Genomic DNA, 23,241 nt, shown 5'->3' with positions numbered 1-23,241 from the left:
GGGAGAGAGAGAGAGAGAAGAGAGAAGGCTTTGGTGAATTCCATGTCTGTGGATCCCCCACTCCTCCCCCAGAGGAACAGTGTTTCCTGTCTTGTTTCTCCACTTGAAATCAGATTCCAGACCGTAGTCAGGCCTTGTTTAGCTTGGCGTGCGCCATGCACAGACACTTGCAGAAAACTTTAAGAACTCCCACAGGCTTCTTCCCCCCTTACTTTTGCCCTCTTCTGTTCCATCTCTCTCTCTCTCTCTCTCTCTCTCTCTCTCTCTCTCGCTTGGTCTCCTTGGTCTCCACTTTCCTTTTTCTCATCTGTTTAAGTGAAAAACAGTATCCAAGACCTGATCCCCTGGGCTGCTGGCGTACAGACTGACAGTACACAAATGACATGGGGGACTGATAAAGATATGTGAAGTGTTGAGGTGAGAACTGTTAAGTTGGTTCCAGGACACCCTAGGTAGACACATTTTCCATCCCTTTTAACATTAATCAGATACCCAGTCACATAGCTCAATAAATGAACATTTTAAATATATTATTTGATCAATAATGAATGAAAATTTTGCTTTGTAGCATTACATTTTTATATGACTGCTTACAATTTGTATGTCTTATAGTTTTTTATGGTAACATATTGAATGTGTTTAGTAATCTTAGTTCTGTACTAATCTCATAAAGAGAAATATTAGGAACCTCACCTATTTTCAAGATGTTTTCACTTCTTGCAATAGAAATGTTTCTGTGTAAAAACAGCTCTGGTTGAATTGCAGATATAAATAACTTCATAAATATATTAAATTACAAATATAAGAACTGAAGCCAAGCAGACGTGATTTTACAGCCAGTGCTGTTGTCTGCCAGGCGTAAGTTTTGGTCAGCCAGGTTGTGTTCAGTGTTGACATATCCAGAATCACGCTCTTACACATTATCCTCTGGAGTGGCAAAATGACTATCTTTGTATTTGGAAAGGCAGTTTAAAAAGGGCTCTGTCTAGTGGCCAGTCAGTGACTTGGGAGGGAGACAGAGAGAGTGAGTGTGTGTGTGTGTGTGTGTGTATGTGAGTGAGTGAGTGAGTGTGTGTGTGAGTGAGTGAGTGTGTGTGTGGTGTGTGTGTGTGTGTGTGTGTGTGTGTGTGTGTGTGTGTGTGTGTGTGTGTGTGTGTGTGTGTGTGTGTGTATTTCTCAAGGGGAGGTGGTAGCTTTGGAACTAACAGACTGAGCTCATCAAGAAAGTTAAACAGTCCCATATTTAAAAGACAAAGAAGAGCTTGACCACTGGGCTGCATTTACTTATTAATCACTTATTACTGTATCAAAGAGCCTTACACCCTCTTAAAGAATCCGCCTTTCACTGCACCACAGTCATTTAATCAGACTCCCCAGTCTACAATTTGGATTGGAGTTTTGATTCTGTTGGCCTTTGACTGACTCTTTAGACCCCCACCCACACACCCACTTACTTACCTACAGCAATGCTTAAATGAACTCCATATGACTACCCAGGCTTCACATAAACCAATCGAAAAATGATCCCACTGCCTTGTGCTTGGTTTGCCATTTGCCATTGTTGTCCGGGCCCTGGGCTTGGTGTAGGGGGAGGAAGGGCGCGGGGCTGGTCACTGGGTCTAACATTGCATCACAGCATCTGCTGAGCCCCCTGCTTGAGTTATCACACAAGTACAGCTGTTTATAAATAGAGCAGGGCTTGTAAAATGCACCTCAGCCAACCCACCACTATGGCAGACTTGGATAGCAGTCGGATGACCTATTGCAGAGAGAGAGAGAGAGAGAGATATCAATCTTTGGGCATGTTTTTGGACGGCATGACTTAAGTGGCTCTCATTTTGCAATTGCTAGCGCTTACTAATTATTACAGACCGGTTGTTATTTTAAAAATTGCGGTCGCTGGCACGTATTGTTTCAAGCTGGTGCCATTTTTGTTTCGCTGAAGGGAGGATTAGTACATGCCATGAACACACATGCAGCGTCACCACGGCACTGAAAGTCTCTGTCCTTGTGTTCAGTACCAATTAAAAGCTCTCCTTTGTGGCCATAGAGAAGCAGCTGCAATGACTCCACCCAGCCTGTTAAGGCTAGGCTAGAACCAGGGCGTCTGTTACACTTCTGTACAAACGGCGTAGGTTAGATAAGCTAAAATCGCGTCCAAATGTGTATGCGTTAAGCGGCCTCACTACACCACTCGGATTTATCTGGACTGTATAATAAGCAGCAATTACAGCAAAGATAGTACAACACTGACAGCAGTCCAGTGCCCTGGGAAAAGGATAATAGCTACTAGCCAAACATTTTGGTCTGTGAACTTTGATAGGGGGCAGAAGCCTTCTCTGGTTTATTTTTCTAACTTCAGGCTACTCTGAGTAGCGGTACACAAGAGATGTTTGGGGGCAATGAGAAATAGCTTTTGATATCACGCTGATGAAATGTGTTTGATGTGCAATGTGCTGTTTAGGATTCTGCTTCCGAACACGCTGAGTACACAATTTTAAAAATTGCTCTATTCGCCCAGTCGCCGAGGCCGCTAGATTACATGTCGGGTTTCCTTGGCGTCGGTGACTCATTCACTTTGGAGGCCGGACCGCTTTATGTTTAAACCTGGGTGGGTTAGTCCGAGAGTTGCGCTCTTGGCCCGGTAGCATGTTTTGCGGCGAAAAGGCTAAGGAATGATAATGCTGTTCTTGATGGTTGGGTGCCGTGCTCGGCCCCGAGATAGCGGTGATCGGGGCTAAATTTAACCCTGTGGACAGAGGCGGGCACGCCACTGACTCGTGTCTCAATTTCGCTCACTGCTCACCCGTATGGCTGTAGGATGAGACGGAGCGCCGGATTTTCCGGCTCGTCTGTCGTCGGCGTCTGCGTTTCTTGGACGGGGCGTTTTGCTGCAGACCCAGCGGGAAGGAGAGGCGGAGGAAATAAAAGAAAGCTGAACCGTAAACAGGCCGACCACAAATACTTACACTGCTAACGGTGAATGGCAGGTAGTATCCACCGATTAGCATGGTGGCGTTTGCGTAGTACAGTGTAGTGGCTTTTAATAGAAGCGAAACACCTCATGGAACTGGATTGTAACTGACTCATTCACTCACACATGTATGGTTAGCAAGCAGTAGATTCACCACAAGGTGGCGATACTACGGAAAAAATACAAAAGGGGTCCTATAGCACAGTGGTGCTTCCCATCAATTTTTACGTTATTGGTTAAGAAGAAAAAGTTGTTTTGGTCAGTGTTTCTTTAAGAGATGCAGAGAGGGAGATAGATGGGTTAGAAAACTAGAGCTCTGGGTAGTTTCATCTTTGCCCAGTTGCTCTGATGAAAAAAACAATTACATACATGCATACACTCACCCTTTTCTGAGTGCCATAGCTCAGCCGCCCAGACAGATCTGAGCATTCTAGGCTGAAGGACGCGGAGACACACTGCCTAGCATGTCCTGTTTTTGAGGCAGGAGGGAATAACACAATTTTCAAACACCACTGCCATGTTTGAGTGTGTGGAATATGAGAGCAAGCAAAGGTGTGTGTGTGTGTGTGTGTGTGTGTGTGTGTGTGTGTGTGTGTGTGTATGAAAGCCTCTTACATTAAACACATCCAGTCAGCACACCAAATAAGGTGAAGGCCTTTTTGCTCACCCAGCCTGTTGCAATTCCACCTTGCCAGTATTAAGGGCCTGCCTCCATATCTAGTACACAGCCTATCATTCTAACATTCTTCCTCACACAGCACATTTTCTTGCATATGATGACTGACCAGTTGGCATGAGGGATTATTCAGGAAATATATTGACATTAAATAAGATTTTTTAAGGCAGATCATTCTGTTTCCTGTATTTTGTTCCTAAAACATATCCATTTGATATGTTTTTTATAAAACATGGTTTGGGTATGGATGCCTCAAAATAACAGTGAAAAGCAATGTTTTTTTGAACACCAGTGACAAATGACTGTTCTGCATTAAGTAAATATCACTAGTGCAATATTATGTCTAAGCCTTAAATGTCACATAGAACTGTGTCCTGTATACTAATGCTCATGCGCTCTCTCTGTCTCTCTCTCTCTCTCTCTCTCTCTCCATCCTCTTGTTTTTCGCAGGTAAGATTCGAATTTCCTCATCCGCACAATGTGTGATCGCCTGTGTAAGTAGCTTTAAGAATTGTGTCAACTGCAACTCATCCAAGTGCATCTAATATCCTCTGGATAATATTTTGACAAGCTGTGAGAAACCTGCTTCTGTAAAAGCACGCGCGTGTGCGTGCATGTGGATTGGAACACTCGCACACGGCCTTAGTGTAATCCCACTGTCAGTCAAACAAAGCTCTTGACTGTAGGTGTGAGTCAACTTTATCTGCTCTCTCTGGATCTGCCTACCCACACCCCACCACGACACCCCTCACTCCACCTCGGCTGCCACCAGCTCAGCAGTAATGAGCACAAACCGTTTCGTTTGCATAATCCCTAGCTAAAGAGCAGCTTCCCAGGAGTGCTTGTAATTACTGTCAGAGCGATAGTGCCGAGGTAGCGCATCAGGGGAATACTCGGCGTCTGCTGAGAGTGTCGGATTGCGAGCAGGTAGGAGTGAGGGAGCACCTTCGTGCTCTGAACGGAGGGGATGGTGTCTGGGCAGGAGGGCCTTATGGCAGCTCAGGCCAGACCGAGAGGCGTTTCGCACTGAAAGTCCCTTGGCCACTGGGGTCACGAGGGCTTTTGTGGAAAGCACTTAACCTCAGCAAGGGAACCCTTCTCCATGGCTCGTGCATTTGCTGAACCACAGCCCCCCCCCCCGCACACACACACACTCTTACCTAATTGTCCCCGGACAGTACCTAGGAAGACATGCTTAATTCGGAATGAAAGGAAGACATAAGAGACCGGCAGAGAGGGAGAGCGGGGCAAAGCAAAAACACAGAGCCTCTCTCTGGAGGAGCCTCTTGCTCTGTGTCCTTTAGGGCAGTGTTCACATGGGCTGTTCTTTTAAGATTGCTGTGTGTCCTCATGGCAGTGTTCAATGTGGGTTGCTGAGAATAGGCCAGCTGCACCAGAGAGCGAAAGACTTCTCCGCCAGAATTAGAAGTGCCATTCTCATGTTTATTGAGGACATGACGCATCAACCCATGGGTCCAGTGACATCGCAGGTAGATGTGCATTCAGCTTTGCTTGGCGTCCAAACCTACAAGCACCTCGCCCAAATCATGTAAAAAAGTCTTGCGACCGCCAACACTGGAAGTGACGCCACCACTCAAACCCACCTAACAGCTTGACTCTGTAGGAAGTTCCTACATCAGCAAAGGCTATTACCACAAATCAGCAGTCAGGTTTTTTTTTCCTTTGCAAAAAAGCAAAATATACCCTTGTGCTGTTTCGAAACATTTGCAGACCAATTTGTTTAACTCGACACATAGAGATTCACCAACGTTATCCTGGATAACTGCATTTATGAGACTTCACCCGCCCTAGTTGTGTTTACGGGAGTCTTGCCATCCTGTGGTGGCAGGAATTCTGGGTAAAATGGGCGGGGGGGGAGGCGATGGGTGAATGGCTGATGCAGGAAAAGAAGTGCCAGCAGAGCGCTCTGGATGCAATTTAACACACGGGCACGTCCGGGCATGTTGGTTTGTGAGCCAGTGGAAGATGGGTAAAGCCATAGCGGGCGTGCACATCAGCCCAAGCTTGCTCTTCATGGCCATTCGGTTTCCTGGATATGGCGTCTAGGCTTAGGAAAAAGAGAAGTAGGTCTGTCGAGTGGTGTGGGTTTATTAAGGTGGGAACACGGCTGTGCAAAGTATTAGAATGGGAAGACTGAATTTTTAAGTTTGAGCTGAACGGTGAGTCAGTGGGGGGAAAGGGGTGTGTTTGTTTGTGTGTGTGTGTGTGTGTGTGTGTGTTTGTTTGTGTTTGTGCAGTAGTGAGAAAGAGGTGGGTAATATGCCAAGTGATGCAGATAGTAGATAATTAACTCCCTCTAGCCAATGCCATCTGCTGCCCTGATGGGCTACACTTTAGCCAAAACTATTCTCTCTCTCCCACTTGCTCCCTCTCCCTCTCTTTCTCCCTCCCTCTCTCCCCTACTTTTCTCTCTGTTTCTTCCACTCCCAGTGATTTTTGTTCCATATTTTCACAAGAAAGATTGGTGCAGTCCAAGGGTCATGTCATCCAAGTGTATATCTCTCAAACCAGCAATATTTTTTACCCTTTTACGTGTAACTGGCCCTTCCTGCATTCGCAGTCGTTTTCACCTCTGACTGACAGCACACTTACGTCTGCTGGTTAGCGGGTCATGTTTTTTTCACCAGACTCTGCACAGACTAGCACTTTTGATTTCCATGAACCGGCCTCCCAAAACCTCTGACCGGTTCTATTTCTGGTACAAAGACAGCAATCTTACTGCAGAGTGGAGTATATGAACCAGAGACTGAACCAAACCAGAGGGAAGAAGGGTAACCCCCCAAAAAAGTGCCGATGGAATAGAACAAGCCAGCTGCGACTGTTGATGTCTTTGGCTGTGCTGTGATGTGTATTTCTCCATGCTGTACGCCGTGGGGAGTCACTTCATGGGGGCCGATCTCTGGGGGGTTGGGAGTCTGACACACGGGCAGGGTGTTTCCCATGGGAGTGGAGGGGCTGGGGTAGAAGGATAGAAAGGAGATTTAAGAAGTGGATAACTGCTAGTTCTGAGTCACATACCGGCAGATGTAGCCCTGTGCGTCAGCCGTGATGGTTGTTTCCATTGGGCTTTTTTTTTTTAATGTTTTTAAATTCACCAAAAAAAAAAAAAAGTTCATTAGACATGGACATCTGTTGTGGAACAGTTGGGGTGCGATAAGTGGAGACAGGAGAAATGTCAAAACGTCCAACTCAGAAAGGCACAAAAAAAGAGAAAAACGTTGGAGAGCAGAGGAGACAGCTGAGTGGTTCAGCAGTTCTGCCCAGACGGATGTGTTAGCCACGCTCTCAGAGCCCAGCTGCTGCCTCAGAGGTGGAGTGCCCAGTCACAGGGGCCAGCACTCTGGGCCAGTAGGTTGATGGGACACCGGCGAGGTCGCATTTCAGATGGAGTGGCTGCCGTTATGAGGTGGATCCCGAGTGGACTCACTGCCGCTTCGACATTCCGGCCCTCAGCCTGTAGCACAGCCGTGAAATAGAGCCCACATGTCTCCATAGTGATGTATACACAAGCCGTGCCGCTCTGACTTACTGCCTTCATTTATCTCTTTTTTCTTTGTTATTTTTACCTGCACTCTCTCTGCCTTTTCCACTCTCTCTCTCTCTCTCTCTCTCTCTCTCTCTCTCTCTCTCTCTCTGTGTCTCTCTCTCTATCTATCTATCACTTTCCTTGACCTTATAAAATGACCTGGATCTCATCCAAGTGAGGCTTTCATGAGGTAACAGACACCTTCTTGTTCCCCAGACTCTGCAGAACCAAGCCCCTAACACCACCACCACCACCTGCTGCCCCAGCAAACTGATGCCAGGACTCAGCTATGACTTTTATTCCATTACTGCAGAAAGGGAATGTTGGGAATGGGGACAGGAGGGCTGGAGGGACGAGGTGAGACTTCAGGGGGTGAGACTGTGGCTGCCGCCCCCAGAGACCTCCTGCTTGGTGGAGGGGGCCGAGGGCGTCTTTTATTCCTCCCCTCTGAGCCGTCTTCAAAGGCCACGCAGGGCCCCGGCGCACACACCTTCTTTGATTAGCCGGGAGATTAGCGCTAATCTGACGTTCACCCCACGCCCATCCCCCCCCCCCCCCCTTATCCCTCCACACTCCTGGCTTGAGGGAGGCTCTAATCTGCAGGTAAACAGGGATTAATCCATCTTTTTTAATTACATGCAGAGAGACCCAGGGGTATGTAGTCAAATTACAATAGCACTTACATAATGCATTCATTGGTAAATTTAAATAAAAAGATCTCTCTTTGCCCTGTCCCTTATTTGCAAAAGAAATATTAAGTTAACAGCATTATGATATTTCCTTAAGGTATGACAAGGTAGGGTATTTCTGTTTAATTATGGTATGATCCTCAAGCAGCAGACATGTTTTATGCCTCATGTAACATTACATTCTTTCCTATTAACCTCATCACCACCACAGAACAGTTGCAACTTTGAACCGCTGTATTACTGAACCGACACATAAAAACAAAATCCTGATCAGTGGTGCATTGATCATTATTATCTTACAGTAAGCGATGATAAAACGTTGCTGACGGTAAATCTATATGGCGGTTAACTTGACTCTAATGAGCCCACGCTAACCTCTCCACATCGGTTTTTAATCCGTTAGCAACAATAGCATTTTTTATGGCTCAAAGCAATGGTGTAAGCTGTGACAGGCTGAGCTGTGGGGCTCGGTTCCCCCTGCTCATCACGCTCTCATGCTTTCATGGTTAACGAGCCAAATCGGGCCAGCAACAAGCCCACAGGTGCCTCCGGTCACAGGGAGTCAGCGGACTTTTAAATTCAGTAGCTGTCTCCTGGCAAGGTAAGCACTCACTGACAAGTGCATATTTGCTTTGGAAGCAGACATTTGCCCCTTTCCTGAAGTGTTCGCTTTGAGTTCTTCAAGCCTGTGTTTACCAAAATAGATGTTCACACAAAGAGCCGTAATTTTAGACATTTCCAGTGGCAGTGGGCGATTATGTCTACCTTAACTCCTTTTTTTCTAAAGCATGTATTTTCTTACAGTAAATTGCGGCCCATTATGGCGTTAGGCTTTCATTCCTCTGCTTGGGTACCTTCTTTTGAGGATGGGACTGTGGAAGCAGGGTGAGAAGTATAGCATTTTAACTTGAAGCTTGTTTCACGAGTGTCGTATATCATTAACCGCCATCGCCATGTGAAAAGGTTAACATCAGAGGCGTCACTGGTGGGGAAGCTGTTATCCTGAGTTAAAGTGTAACCTCAAGTCCAAAGCCAGGCCATACAGCTAGCCACGCTGGATATGCCATCGCCAGCCTGGAAGCGTATGGAAGCTTCGGAATACACCGTAAGTCGAGCATGCTGGTTTTCCAGCAGTGTTGAGGCAACTCAGGCAGACAGGCAAGGTCACTCGATCAAGGTCTCAGCAAAGCTTCTGTGCTCCCGTAGCTCACCTGGTAGAGCAGCTAGACCCAGATGCTGGCAACACAGAGGTTGTGGGTTTGATATATATCTTGTATCTTATTTTGTGAAAATGTAAACGCAAAGATTGTCCATTCAGCACTGACACTTGACACGAAAGTCTTGTCACGTATCTGCACTTCATCCACAGAGCTTGCAGTGTGACCCCTCCATGCAAAGCTTTGGGCCTGGGCCTTCTCCAGAGGTTAGGGGTCAAAGGGCAGACAGCCCCAGTTGTGAGCATGGCCAACTGTAGCAGTACCTGGAAGCCCATCCCATGTAGGACCACTTACTTTGGACCACCAGCCTGGTGCCAAGCCTCATGGCATGTGGGTCAGTACCGCCGGTCCTGGTGCCATGCTCAGCGTAAGGCCAACTAGCATGTACGTCCTTCCGCTTTCATCGGAGATGGCCACTTGTGAGGGCATGTAGTCAGGGCAGACACACACACACACACAGTGTGTGGACACGGTCAAGCTCGTAGACGCATATACACATACGCGCACAAACACACACACACCCTCACCTCATATTCCCAGTCAGACGTGTCTGTGGCATACTGCAGAGAGGAAAAATGTTTATGTAAACTGGAATGTGTAGAAGTGGAGGCATCCAGCTTCTGAGCACATTCGCACACTGACACACACACACACACACACACACACACACAATATGAATCCCACTACAGTGTATGTGATGTAGTGCTATGTTTGATGGAGTGCCTCTGATCTGGAGCTTAATGGAGACATGAGTGAAAGTGTATTGACCTCTTTAAACCAAACACAGCAGATGATGTGCTTTTAACCTTCAGTGCTTTAATGCTTCTTTTTCTGTTTCGCTCTCTCCCTGTTGTGTTTAATCACTGAACTTACTTACTTGCCACATTTGGGTAACTTGGATTGAAAGTTGAGCATTATTTGTTTATGTTTTCCCACCCGTGAACTGTATAATCTGTGGTGGCGTTAAGACCAGTAAAACGCATGAACCCATGTCTGCTTGTGGGAATCCAACCCTGGAGTCATCTGACCTCAAAAGCCTTGTGCATTGGTATGATCCATTTGCGCTTTCATTTTGGCTGTGTCAATACCGCAGGTTGAAAAAGTTATTTAGTTTTATTTTAAACAGAGTCGATTTCCACACATTGTGGGGTCATCGTAAAATAGTTGCATAGTCGCTGAAAAATGTTTTTAGCCGGTACAGAAGCCGGGAAGCATTATAACAGGTCAATGCACCAGTGTGCCTTGTTTTATAAGAGGGTGAGAGAATTTCAGCTCTTTCGCCGCCCCGCTCAAATTCTGTCCAGAAACCATTTGGATTCAACTGGTGAAGGATTGGGGGGGAGGCAGAGTAAAAGGAACAGAGGAGAGGAGCACCCCCCAGTGGACCAACCAGTCCTAGAAAACCAGCTCCGGCAGCTCCTGAAACGGTGTTGACCGTTTTTTAACTCCTTTGTTATTTTAAATGGTTACATCGTGCTTCTTTAGCCTCTGCGTTGAGGATGTTTTTGTGAAAGTGCAGTCTGTCTGTCTAAAGCTGAATCTTGCAGGTCGGAACGTGTCAGTTAAACACCAGGTTTGCCACCCGAGATAAGTGATTAAAGCTGTGTGTAGGCTATGTTTTATGCTATGTTTCAAAACACAAAACCTTTTTGTGACTTTCTTTTGTCTGTTCCAAACAGCAGTTATAGTTAAAAATAAAAATCTAAAACGCTTATCAAATTATCAGTAAAATTGTATTTTTCTACAGCTTTTCATAGTAGTCATTTTCTCAAAGCGGATTTACAGGAGGCAGGCCTGGATGTGTAACGAGCATGCCAGAGGCAGTGGTGGTAAAGAGGAACTCCCTGAAATCCTTGAAGAAACACCCTTGGGACGCCAGACTCAAAAAGGGAACATATGACTGGACAGTACTGGGTACACAAAAGAATACTAACAAAAACAGCAATTTAGTGATAAGTCAAGTGGCTAGGTAGTCCATGTTCGAGTAAGGCAAGCCCAGGATCAGGTATGGCGGCTCTAGGAGATCCTGGTTCAAGTTAGGCAGGTGAAAAGGTGGTATACATTGACGCAAGAGGAAGCTTATTTTCTATTGTCCATCATCTATTGTCTCCTTCAGATCTTCATACATTTCTCACCTCAGCTGGTGTGTGTGTGTGTGTGTGTGTGTGTGTGTGTGTGTGTCAGTATGTGCGTTTGTGTGTCTGTGCATGCGTGTGTGTATCTGCTACTGCAAGTGCTGTGGACTGACTACGAAAGTTCTTATACAGATTTTAAGATGAAAGTATTATTCATTCTTTTACAATCTTTTGTTCTAATCAAATTCATATTGTGCCTGTTGCATCCCTACGACCTGAATGGTGTAGTTTACACTTTGCCTTTTCCCTTTAACCAAGCCTTAGCCAAGCCAAGTACTTGGTCTGTTTAGCTCAAAGAAACGAGTCATGGAGGATTCAGTGGTTTTTCCACCACAAGGTGTGCATTCCTTCACTTCAGTGCCAAGCTCTTGGACTGTGAAAAGCTGGTAAGAAAAGGCCAAAGAATGATTGGTGTGCAAGACACGTGTAGAGATGGAAGTGTTTCTTTCTTCTGCATAGATTTGGCCCATTTGAACAGGTGCATGGTTCCCTCAGGCATCTATACATGTTGCATGTGAGAACAGTCTGCACTCAAACCTGCTACTGTTGGAATAGCTTGGAAGCAATGCAGCAAACCTGCTGTAGTTTTTCTGCATCAAAAGACTTTAATTTGAAAGGACTCTCTTTTCCAAAAATGGTTAAATGGGCAGTTAGTAGCAATGGGAGAATTTTTAGTAAAGTCCTACTTAAAGAGATGTATTGGTAAAGTTACATGCCTCTGTCTGGTTAGCTAGAGATTTTGGCTCCAAACCTTCTCCTGTGCAGTGTGTGAGGTCAGCTGTTTCAGTTTTAAGGAAAATGTGTGTTATAGGCAGGAGCCTACTTGGACCCAAGTAGGACAACCTGCCCCCACACACACACCACAGGTACACACTCCCTCCCACTCCCACCAAACGAGTCAGCCTGTTATTAATGTTTTTTTTCTGGGGGAGATGGGGAGAGAGAGAGAGGTGATCAGGGACAGAAAGAAATGGAAGACTTTAGAGCAAAGGGAATTTGGGGGTGGGTTTGTTTCTCCCCTGGACACACGCTGAGTCACACAAGGTTTGGAGTATGCAGAGCCTACACACATAGTTAGTACCTGTATGTGCAGATGGACTCAAAAATGTGTGTGATAAAGAGAGAGAGAGAGGGAGGAGAAAGGAAGTGAGAGGAAGAGTGTGGGAGAGGGGAGAGGAAATGTACACTGAGCAGACAGATCTCGGGGAAAGAAGCGACAAAAAGGCATCAGAGAAGGAACAGGAGCAGGGAGGCAACAGCTGAGGGTAGGTGGGTGTGTGGGTTTGTGTGTGCAGAGAGGAGTACAAGGGAGATTTATGGGGTGCTGTAGAATGTAGCAAGTAAACAGTAGACCTACTCTCTCTCACTTTCATTCTCTGTTGCTCTCTCTCTCTTTTCTGGGATTAGGCCACTGTTTCACAGATTCTCAATTTGACCCAAAATCTTACAGGTTGTCACCTCTGCATCTCCGCACCACCTAATAACACCTTCCCCCAAACACACACAGCAAACACAATTGAAGTATTTGTGAGTATTTCCTAACCGAAACAAAAAGGTGATGCTAAGGTGACGCATACCTTGTTTGCAAAAAGTGATATTCAGTCAAAACATTCAGTTAAATAAATATATTCAAAATGATTTTAAAATTCATTATTTTGCTTTACAATAAAAAAATACAAAATTATTATATTGGAGAGAATATGCATAATATCTGGGTGACGGAACTTAAAATAGCATTAACACTGACATGGTTGTGGGCGTTAAGTTTGTCAAGCACGACAGTATTTGGTTTTCACACATTCCATTGTGACTGCTGGTTTGAGGTCGGCCTGCCACTGAACAAACTGGCAACGGTAGTCATGTGACCAAAAACCACTGCTAAACGACCAGAGGAGGGCTAACCTGAACTGTACATCGGGAATCGCTAATAAAGTGGAGTTTGTTACAAAGCGGTTGGTGTACCTAAAGTGCTGTTTGTGTGTGTCTGTTTGTGTGTGTGTGTGTGTGTGTGTGTGTGTGTGTGTGTGTGTGTGTGTGTGTGTGTGTGTGTGTGTGTGGATCTCGCGATCAAAGTTAAAGTGCCGCACCGCTTTCTGGCTGTAGGGGGAGATATAACCTAAGAGATTCATTATAGCCTACAAGCGCCAACAGCAGCGCTTATACTCAAATGTATACTCAAACAAAAAGACAGGACTTTTTTCTCTCGATATGCCCACTGCTGTATCACATGACGACTATGCTGTTTCTATGTATTTTTGCAGCAGTTTTTATTAATTACAGTTCAAATGCATTTAAATACAGTTATGTTTTATTAAGTGTACAATGTTTAACTTATAAGCAAGGAAATTGAAACTGGAACATCAGCGAAACAGTTCTAAGATGCTATCATGTGGACCACTGAAGAATTACATGAGGAATGTTGACAGGAACCATGTTTTGAAGTACATGGTCACCAGTACAAGCCATGGCGGGCTCTTGAAATTTGTGACACAGTGTAGTGGTAATACGTAAGTGCACAGTTCCTCCAAGCTTCTGATCTCTAGGTGGTTGCCAATAGCTTGAATGTACCTTACCTCATTCCCTGTTCTATCTGCCTAGTCTTCACCCCCAGCCATAATCTCATTACAGGCAGCTAACAAAATCACCACTTCAGCTGAGAACACACACTCTCCCTCTCTCTCTGAAGGAGTCATTTAGGCTGTCTTGTATAATGCAGTGGAGACTAAAGATCATTCTGCAGAAATCTATTTGTTGTATTATGGTTATGGACCTTGTTTGCAGTTCAGTGGATTGAGTAGGTAATTTCCTACCAGTGTAATGCTTGTTTGCGTTTCTGTGCTGTATTTTAATTGACTACAAATAATAATAATCGACTACAAAAGACTACAAGAAATACAAGTTGTACCGAAAGTGAAAACCATGTCCAGTTCATCAAAAATTGTAATAAACATGAAAGATGGAGCTAAATAAAAATGTTTGTAGTGAAGGAAAGGGGCATAAGTGTGTGTGTGTGTGTGTGTGTGTGTGTGTGTGTGTGTGTGTGTGTGTGAGGTGTGTTCATCTCTAATTTCACAGTTTCACACCTTACCAGCCAAGCCATCACAGCAGTTTGGGTTTCTGTAAGTTCAGGCGTGCTGAATGTGACAACTGCCATGTTCCACCAAGGAAAGAAGGGATACAGCTTTTTGTGTAGTATTTTTTAAATTGTATTAATATCTGGGTCATCGTATAAAAAGCTGCATTTAGAGATGCACACAGAAGGGGGGGAAATCTATATAAAGGACGTTTGAATAATTTTATGTAATGGATAGATTACTAACAGTTACATGATTAAAACAAGGTGGCAGTACTATATAAAAACATTTATGTGCATTAATTGTTCATGACATTAGGGAAGAAAGTTGTTTGTAGTCTCAGTTTTAACCCTCATAAGACTGAAGCTCCTCCCTAAGGGGTGGGCACTTATTTTTGTCCACCTGCTTGCCAGTTCTTCTCGTAAGCAAGTCATGCAGATACACTTTAACCAGCGCTGTCATTTTTGTGCCTGATGCTGCGCTGTGCCTGATGAACCGGTCCTCATCTCTCCATTCCAGATTAACAGCCTTATACTTTCAGGGGAAATGCAGTCCTTCCACCGGCAGCGCTTGAGCACTTTTAAGTAATGGGATGCCATAGCAACAGACATTAACAGCACACGTTTCCTTGGCAACTGCCCTGGTTCCAACTTAAAGTAAGATGCTGATTCTGGCGGATGGCGGTCGCATTTTCCTTGTTTGTTCATGTGTTCAAACTATAGAGGGCCGAGGTCTGAGCCCTGGGGCACTCCACCACTGCCATGATGGATTTGAGCCTTTCTTTCCTTGCTTTAACATTTATTTCCTTGCCATTTTCAGTGAGCTTTTATCTGACTCATGGTCCTCGTGGTCACCATGGCCTGCTTGTATTTCTGTGTGTGAGTGTGTGTGTGTGTGTGTGTTGCGAAAACTCCACCCACCTGTTTGCCTCATTATGGGCTGGTGTGTGGTGAAGTGTGACAGAGTATCAAAACACAAGGAGTTTGGAGTAATGTACATCCATCACATCCTGTGGCCCTAGCTCTGAGCACTATACACACTATATACACACACACACACACACACACACACACAGAGAGAGAGAGACAAAACATAGTTTTCTTCCCTCTTCAAGAGGAAGACGACTGCATTTTCTACTTATAATCCGCACAAAATAAACTGTACCTGCTATGGTTGAGCTGAAACACAGCTCCTGGTATTTTGCCTCTGTGCTCCATCACTTTGAATTTTAAATTAAATAATGACTGTATAGCCAGGCCTGGTCCGAGGGTGTAATGTGTGCAGGATTTGCAACTAAACATGGAGGTACTAAACATGGAGGTTTTATTTAAGACTGTGTTCAGTTGTTTGACTACTTTTGGTCTCCCCAGAAGGGGAGAGTTACAAAAGTTGTGTAACTTTGATATGGTTCAGTCAATTAAATGTAAATACCATCACATTTAACGTTGTACTGTGTACATGAAATTCATACATTATTCAATTTCAGATGCAGTGTTGCAAAAACCGCTGTCCAAATACTTAACTGTGCTGATCCTAACAACATATGACAAGCAATACAATCCACTATCCAAATTGGCCATTGCTGTAATGGCCCAAAGTCAAGCATCGCCACCTCTTGTTTGCGACTGTGGCGCTATTGTCAAGTCAAGTCAAATTTATTTATATAGCTCCTTTTTTTGTAACAGATGTTGTCACAAAGCCGCTTTACAAATGTCAGAGTCCAAGCCCCCAGTGAGCAAGCCAAGAGTGACCGTGACAAGGAAAAACACCCTAGAGCATGAGGAAGAAACCTTGAGAGGAACCAGAACTCAAAGGGAGGGCCTGTCCTCCTCTGGTCAACAACAGAGACCACAATAGTAACAATGTCGTGTGCCCTCTCCTGCTTTGCTCGACTGATCGTGGGATAGATGACACTCGAAACCATGCACTCGTATTGACAGTTGTTCTCCCCTTCTTATTCCCTGTGGCCTGACATATTCTTCTGCTGAGGGCTAGCTTCACAGTCATATTCTCTTCACCACTACTGTGCTGCAAATCCATATCACCAAGTTCTGTATGGGTACAAGAGCAGATAACAGCCCTCGTAAGCCAGGTCAGAAACTGACAGCGGTCATTTGTCCGGAAGGTGTGAAGTTGTTGCGTTTTGGTTAGGTTGGTTTTGCAGTGTTGTGACAGTTTAAAATTTAAAATATGCAAAATAAAATTTCCTGTGTAATACAGAAATGAAAAGTCCATGCTGTAAAGTACTCCAAGAAAATACTGTAGTTCTCAACTTTGTTTTGTATGGGAACTGTGTGTAATTGTTTTGTCATTTATTAGCTGCCTGCACGTTTTAATAGGGTTTAAACAGCTGCCAGTTTAGTTAAAAAGTGCATAAAGTGGCTTTGGTTATAGTGTAGTGGAGAAGAGGTAAGACCATCTGCAAAGTGTCTCTTTCTGAGGGTCGTTTTTCAGGTTGCATGTCCTGCTGGGTGGAGGCCATGGTTGAAGGCCCTTTCACCCCAGCTCATCTCTCTTACACACACACACACACCTCCAAAGGGTGCACAACGTCCCCTTTGAGTGACAGGTACAAAGTAAGTGCTCACTGCTCTGGGGTCCAGGAGCCAGTGGCACAACGGCCACTGTCACTCACCCGTCGCCATGACAATGGGAGGGGTCGCCCCTCCCCTGGCCCTTTTGTGTCCTTTTTGAATTGGCGCACAGGTTGCCTTTGTGTGTGCTGGCGATCGTAATTGAAAACATGTCACGAGGAGAGAGTGAGAAGAAGAAAGGATGCGCTCCAGTGGCTATGACTCCATTAGAGGAGGCGAAACCCAAAGAGAAAGGGAGTGATTAATATATCAGTATACAGAGGAGTTCAGCTGAGAGCAGGAGGAAAGATTTGCCTGTGGGGGTTTGTCATAAATTGAAGTGAATTTTTTTAAGGAGGTCATTGATGCTTTGAGGTGTTGTGCCAAGGTCGCTGCAGTTTGCTGCAGATGTTCATCTTTCTCCTTCTTCTCACTCCCCGCCTCTGTCTCATTTTGTTCTCCCCTCTTTTTCCGCCCGTCTTCATTAGAAGTCGCTCTCTCACACAATGACAGGCAGAGTCATATTGCTTTTAAAAGCAGCGAAGAGTATGTTTTGATCTGCGTCTTACCGCAGAGGTCGAGCACCCACTCACACCTCTCCACATCCTCACCGACCTGAGATGCCTTCTCGACCTCCAGTGACCTCACTGCTGTGTTCCTGCACTGTGTTTTCCGATTTTGTCCAAACTTAGACGTCACGTCAGAGCTGAACTACTAAGGCACATTTTAAAGCCGGGTTTGCACCCATGCCTTTCTCAAACTGCCTTCACAACTCTTCACAACTCAACCTGAAGCGTGGACACGCTACACAGACGCACTCAAGGTGCTGCCAACGGATGGGTCGACCCTGAAGTTTTTTGTATGTGACACACAGCTGTTCCAGTTTGTTTTGGCTAAAGAGCCGTCTCCTTCAGGCCCCCCCCCCCCCTTCCCCTCGTCCTACCTCATCTCTTTGTCCAGCCAGAGAAGGATAGCTGAAGGCCTTCCCCTTCAGAGTTAATGGACCCCGTGATGTCTTCCTTAACTGAGCACCAGCCATTGTACTCAATAATGGTAGCAGGAGTGCTTCAGTACTAATGAAGTTTGAATTGGATGAAAATTATAGGGCCCAGGGTCTTTTAAAAAAAAGCACATATAATACACCCAGACTCCCTCCATTCTCCATCTGGTAAGAGGGGTTATGCCAGAGAGAAAAGGATGAAATTATCATCAAACAAACAGAAGGCTTTCCAAAGCTGTGTTGGGGGAAACAGCTACTGGGGAATTATGGTGGTGTTAATAACCCAGGGTGTAAGGGAATATGGTGGGAATGGCTAATGGGAAAACTATTTTCCCCTCTATTTTCACCAAAAAGGCTCTGATGTCTTTTTTAAGGCTCCCAAAAGGCATTGTATTGACAGGCCGTTTGTCGCGGGTTGAGAGGCTTCATAAAAGAAATTGCCTTGTCTGATTTTCCCACATGGTACATTTTGCACATCTCTGAGGCTGTTTAATTGAATTTTATTAATTTATCTATTCATCCATGTATTTGGGTTTTTGGTTTGTTTGGGGTTTTTTTTTCTATAGGATACTTTTTTTTTTTTCCCTTTGGTTATTCCTCCAGTTCTGTCAGCCATTTTCGAGGTTAGCATATCCAATCATTAGCACACTGACTAAGTGCTAGCATGAGTGACAAATTTAACAGCTCAAGAGTGCAAACTGTTACACATGCATTTTTCCATATATGTTGAAAGGATTAGAGGCAGATGCTTAAAAGCTAATCTTTTGTGGATCACCAGGCAAGATGTCTAGTGGGAATTGGAGATATAAATAATTAGTTGTGCTAGTTGACTATCAGATTAATTTAATGCACTAATGATTTGTCTCGTCTTGAACATGTATGTGAAGAAAGGACGTGAGAGAATGAGGGCGATACAGAAAGTGTTACAGCATAAACTGGGCAGATTTTTTATACTGAGGGACCACTGATGGTAATTAACAGTATAGCAGTGTCAAAATCTGTGAAAATCATGTGAGTTCTCAAAATGTATGCTGTGTACAGAAAATGTCATTACTGATATGATTAATAAAATTAAATATGACTGGAACCTGGAAATCAGTGGAGAACTGAAACCAGCACATGGCCTAGGTGGAGATTAACCCTGTAAGAGACATGGCATCGTTTATGTGTTTATTTTTTGGGGGGGTGGATCTGTGTTATTTCGACATACCCATTTTTTATCTTTTTATTCCAGTAGATAAATAATCACAGCAGCTATCTAAGGATTGTAGTAAGAGTGATCTAACAAGTCTGCACAGATCTCTGATCTGTGTTCCGTGTCAGGCACCGCCTTGCTATGGACTAAAAGGCCTTAATATTCCATTTATCCAGCTCATCTTTGTTCAGATAATGACAAGATTCAAGCTTAACCTTGACACCTTGTTTGACAGCAGCAGATAAATATTAACAGCATAGTGTTGGGAAAATTACACAGAGTAGGCTACATGTTTTGAAGCATCTGAAGCTGTTGTAGGGAGTATTTTTAAAAAAAGGTATTTTAAGGGTGTTAGCAAACTGTAAACCTAAGTGTGGAATGCATTTCATGTGTTACACAAACTCAAATACACATTGGTTCTTCCATGGCAATAGAAGCTTAGAGCAGTGTCAAGCTTTCACAACCATGCAGGCATTCCGTACTCCACAGAACTGGCTGTTCTTCGCTCCTTCGTCAAGTCTATACTGCCTCTTCCTCCTGAGAAACACCATGCAGCGTTCTTCTTTCCTTGTCAGCACACCAAACCACATTTCCCCATCTTCCGAAGGCTGACGGATGAAATATGAACACGCTTAATATCCAACCTAATAGCTGCGCTGACAAGCCACCAGAGTTAGCTGCTTAGAGAACCGTCATGGCCTTTGGATAATGAACTGTAAAATAGTATTTTATTACGCCTCATTGTGGCTGTCTACAGTGAGGGGAAAGGGGAGGGGTTCATTGTGGCAAAGGTTAGGGCTGAGTTTTAAAGCCCTTATTATAGGTACCCGTGCTGCTCTGACCGGCCAGAACGCTTGAGCATTCATTGGAAGCTGGACAAAGACTGAAGACGTATTAGGAATGCCCATCAAACGAGGGAGAATATGTTTACCTCACCTCAGGTCCCACCTTTCTCATCACCTCAGCCAGTTAATTTACGTTTAAATCCGTTCTAGGCTTCCCAATGGAGCATAGTCCTTGCTGACAGCGTCTCATTGACAGTTCTTCATTTTTCATGAGATTACAAACCTGTTAAACCTGTTCACAGGGATTTTGGGAGGGGATTGGGACACTGAAAGATCCAAAATATTGGCTGCATCCACAAGCCTGGTGCTGTCAGTGATTTATGGCGGTGGGGGGGGGGGGGGGGGGGGGGGTTGTGAACAGACCTCAGATATTGGCCAGCTTTCTTCACGACAGCTGGCACAGTGAGGCATTCACTTTCAGTCCTCTGCAGGGTATCTGTTCGAACCACAACACTGATAACTGGGGAGGTGTGAGTTTCACATCTGAGGCAACATGGGTTTGTCTGTCGGCGTGTCCGGTTTCCTCCGGAAACGCAGCTTCAACGATGTTTTGTGCCCTTCCCACATGTCGGAGATCCCACATATGTGAAAGCCTGGACATCCTGGCCTTTGAATAGTAGGTCCAGTGAAAATCTAGAATCCCATTCACACACACACACTTGTAGCATTGGCTTTGTTCTTTCTTTTTATGTTGTGCTGTTATGGCATGGCCTCTGGTGTTAGCTCTGTGTCTCTTCTGTCTCTTCTGTTGTGGTCTGGATTTTGAATCCAACAATGTGACCATATCTAGACATGTACAAAAGTTGGCAAGTGTCTTACACAAGTGTCCAAAACTGCACACTTTTATTTTCTCCCTCTCGCTTGTCTTTTAACTCTTTGGGTGCCATGTTTCCTGGAGCTGTTCTTCATGCTGGTGCTAATGCTGTCAAATCCTGGCTAAAGTAAAGGGAAACAGACACTGAACCTCACAAGTAGAGACCTAGGTCTGTACTTTTCACAAAGAGGTAAATACACACTGCCATCCTGTCAGTGTATGTTCTGGTCTGGCCCACACATTACTGTATAAACACATCTCTGCTCTATGCTGCCTGATCCCTCTCTGCTGTGGCCACATTGTAACCTCCACCTCCAGGTTAATGATCTAGTGTTTCTGCTCACTCGCTCTCTCTCTCTCACTCTGTCTCTTTTGCCGTGGCTTCCGACAGAGAGACAGATAGCATGGCATTTCCTCTGGCGTATGGCTGAAATGTTGAGGGCATGGCCCTATTAATGGGAGACTGAACCCTGATCCTTTCAGCAGTGTGTTAAAGAGAGCAAGCCCAGACATTCTGCCCTCCAGGAGCTGGGTTATAGAGCACTTAAGTTTATAGTGGCAGCTAAGGACACTTGGATATAGGTGAACCTCTAGCACTCTCTCAAGAGATTTCATAAAAACAATAGCAGGAATTCTGTGATGACAATAAATGATGCTGATGTTGATGACAGTAAATGACATCATTGTTCTGTACTTAAAGTTTCCAGTTAATATTTGCAACAGATTGAGTTGATCTTTCTGTGACATTCCATTTGTTGAATCAGTTAATCTCTGTGCATCATATTCAAGCAGCGAGAAACAGAGTGTGTGTGTGTGTGTGTGTGTGTGTGTGTGTGCGAGCGCGCATGGGTGTGTGCGTGTGTATTTGAGAGTGAGCATCTGGCTGGGACTCGCTGATCTCTCTGTAGTGACGGTTAAAATAACAGCAGACACAACTAGTGAAGCAGGTCTAGAGGGGTGCCTGCACGGCTTAAGGAAGTCTGGGCTATGAATATGGATGATGCATTGGAGCAGGTGTCCAGATCAGGAAGGGGCAAACCACTGCCTCCACGCACCTAATTAAAGCAGAGATAAAGCAGCTTCCCCAACCATCCTGCCTTATGAGGTCTTTAAACCACCCGTCCCTGTCTCCCCCCCTACTGAGATGCCATCCCATCCTTACCTTTGTCACCAGCTCATCATGCATTATTTGGTCCACTGGGAGACCTCCTGCCACTAATGAACCGCTTTTGCCATTGGTTGGGTTTGCAGCATGCAGGGATTGCTGGTGTTTGATTGCTGCTTATCCCCGAAAAGGCCATGTGCCCTAGCCACGCTGGTTGCCGGGAACTCGCTGGCATTATAAATGCAGTAATGGCCCTTTGACAGGTGGCTTCATCTGTTGTGGCGTCTCAATGTCCTGGTACACACAGATGTGGTGCTGATTTAACGAGACGTTTGCTCTGGGCTTAGCAGGCATGCAGCTTAACTGGCTGCAAGCAGCACTGTGGATGCACTGTATGTGTGCGAGCCTAAGTGGATGAGACCGTGTCAGCGCTGGTCACTCTGTAATCTCCTTGCTAGCCGTGAGATGAGCTGAAAGTCTTTAAATCTCTCTGATCATCATAGCCTCAGGGAGGCCATAGGCTAATCCTGTCTCTCTCTCTCTCTCTATCTCTCTCACACTCACACTCACACACACACACACACACACACACACAGGCACATAGGCACACGCAACTTCCAGCAACACCCACCAAGACCAAAAAATTGCCCGTGGTACCAAAATCTAAAGAGAAAGTAGGACATAGACTTTCAAATCCTCACCATCCCCCTACATCCAAGCGGCGGACGTTCTTTTCTTTGGTTCCACCATGCTGCGACATCCTCATTTTGATCTCAGCGGTGAAGGAACGGCATGCGCGTTGAAAAGGTCCTGTGTGAGAAAAGCGACGACTTAGAGATGATAAAAGGCAGAGTGTAGGCACAATCCCGTCTAAGGGATAGCGCCACAGCACACTGGCCATTCTACATACCCCCATCACTCCGCACACAGGAAACCACAGAGATCTGGATAGCTAAACCTGATGCACATAATTTGGAAACATCTGGTCTGAGGAAATCCCAGTTGTGGCACCAGAAGCGGCAAACGCGGCCCATGGCCCCACCCCGACCTGTGTAACGGAGACAGGTATGAGAATGACACAGACCCAGGCTGGCTTCCTCTGTGGCTGGCTGGCCATTCAGGGCGGAGGCCATATAAGCTCTGCGTCTGAAATAATATTTCCTCAGGCGATAACCTCGCATATCCAGCAGGGCAAAGAATTCACACCCTGACTGATATCTTTGGCACTGTCCGTGCTACGTGTGAAAATAAAATGGCACGTATGGAATGCCGAGCGCAGGTCAAGAGTGGTTCGTTGTTTTTTTGGGGGTTTTTTTGTTTTGTTTTTTTTATTTCTCTTTTGCTGTGATTTGTTTGAAATGCTCAAGAAACATCAAGCCCAGAGTAGATTGATCCAT

General features: G+C 45.2%; 1 protein-coding gene across 6 annotated transcripts in view; it reads left to right on the top strand.

Annotated features, from left to right (window-relative positions):
• The window catches only part of pdzrn3b (PDZ domain containing RING finger 3b), a 70,133-nt gene that overhangs the window by 27,422 nt on the left and 19,470 nt on the right, over positions 1-23,241 (top strand). The window contains exons 1-2 of one of the 6 annotated variants that reach the window (XM_081718383.1): positions 339-417; positions 7,414-7,800. The exons of 2 other annotated variants lie outside the window; for them this stretch is intronic. In XM_081718383.1, the coding sequence (XP_081574509.1) occupies positions 7,471-7,800 (330 nt within the window). In that variant the 5' untranslated portion in view covers positions 339-417; positions 7,414-7,470. Of the gene's footprint in view, positions 1-325; positions 418-4,123; positions 4,145-7,413; positions 7,801-23,241 lie in introns of those variants that run through there. 3 more of the 6 variants (XM_081718381.1, XM_081718385.1, XM_081718386.1) reach the window with 3 other exon arrangements.

Source organism: Electrophorus electricus, chromosome 7 (assembly GCF_041902795.1).
Source record: "Electrophorus electricus isolate QZ-2024a chromosome 7, ASM4190279v1, whole genome shotgun sequence".
Taxonomy (NCBI): Eukaryota; Metazoa; Chordata; class Actinopteri; order Gymnotiformes; family Gymnotidae; genus Electrophorus; species Electrophorus electricus.
Note: the sequence above shows the minus strand (reverse complement) of the source record. Positions and strands in the feature narration are given on the sequence as shown.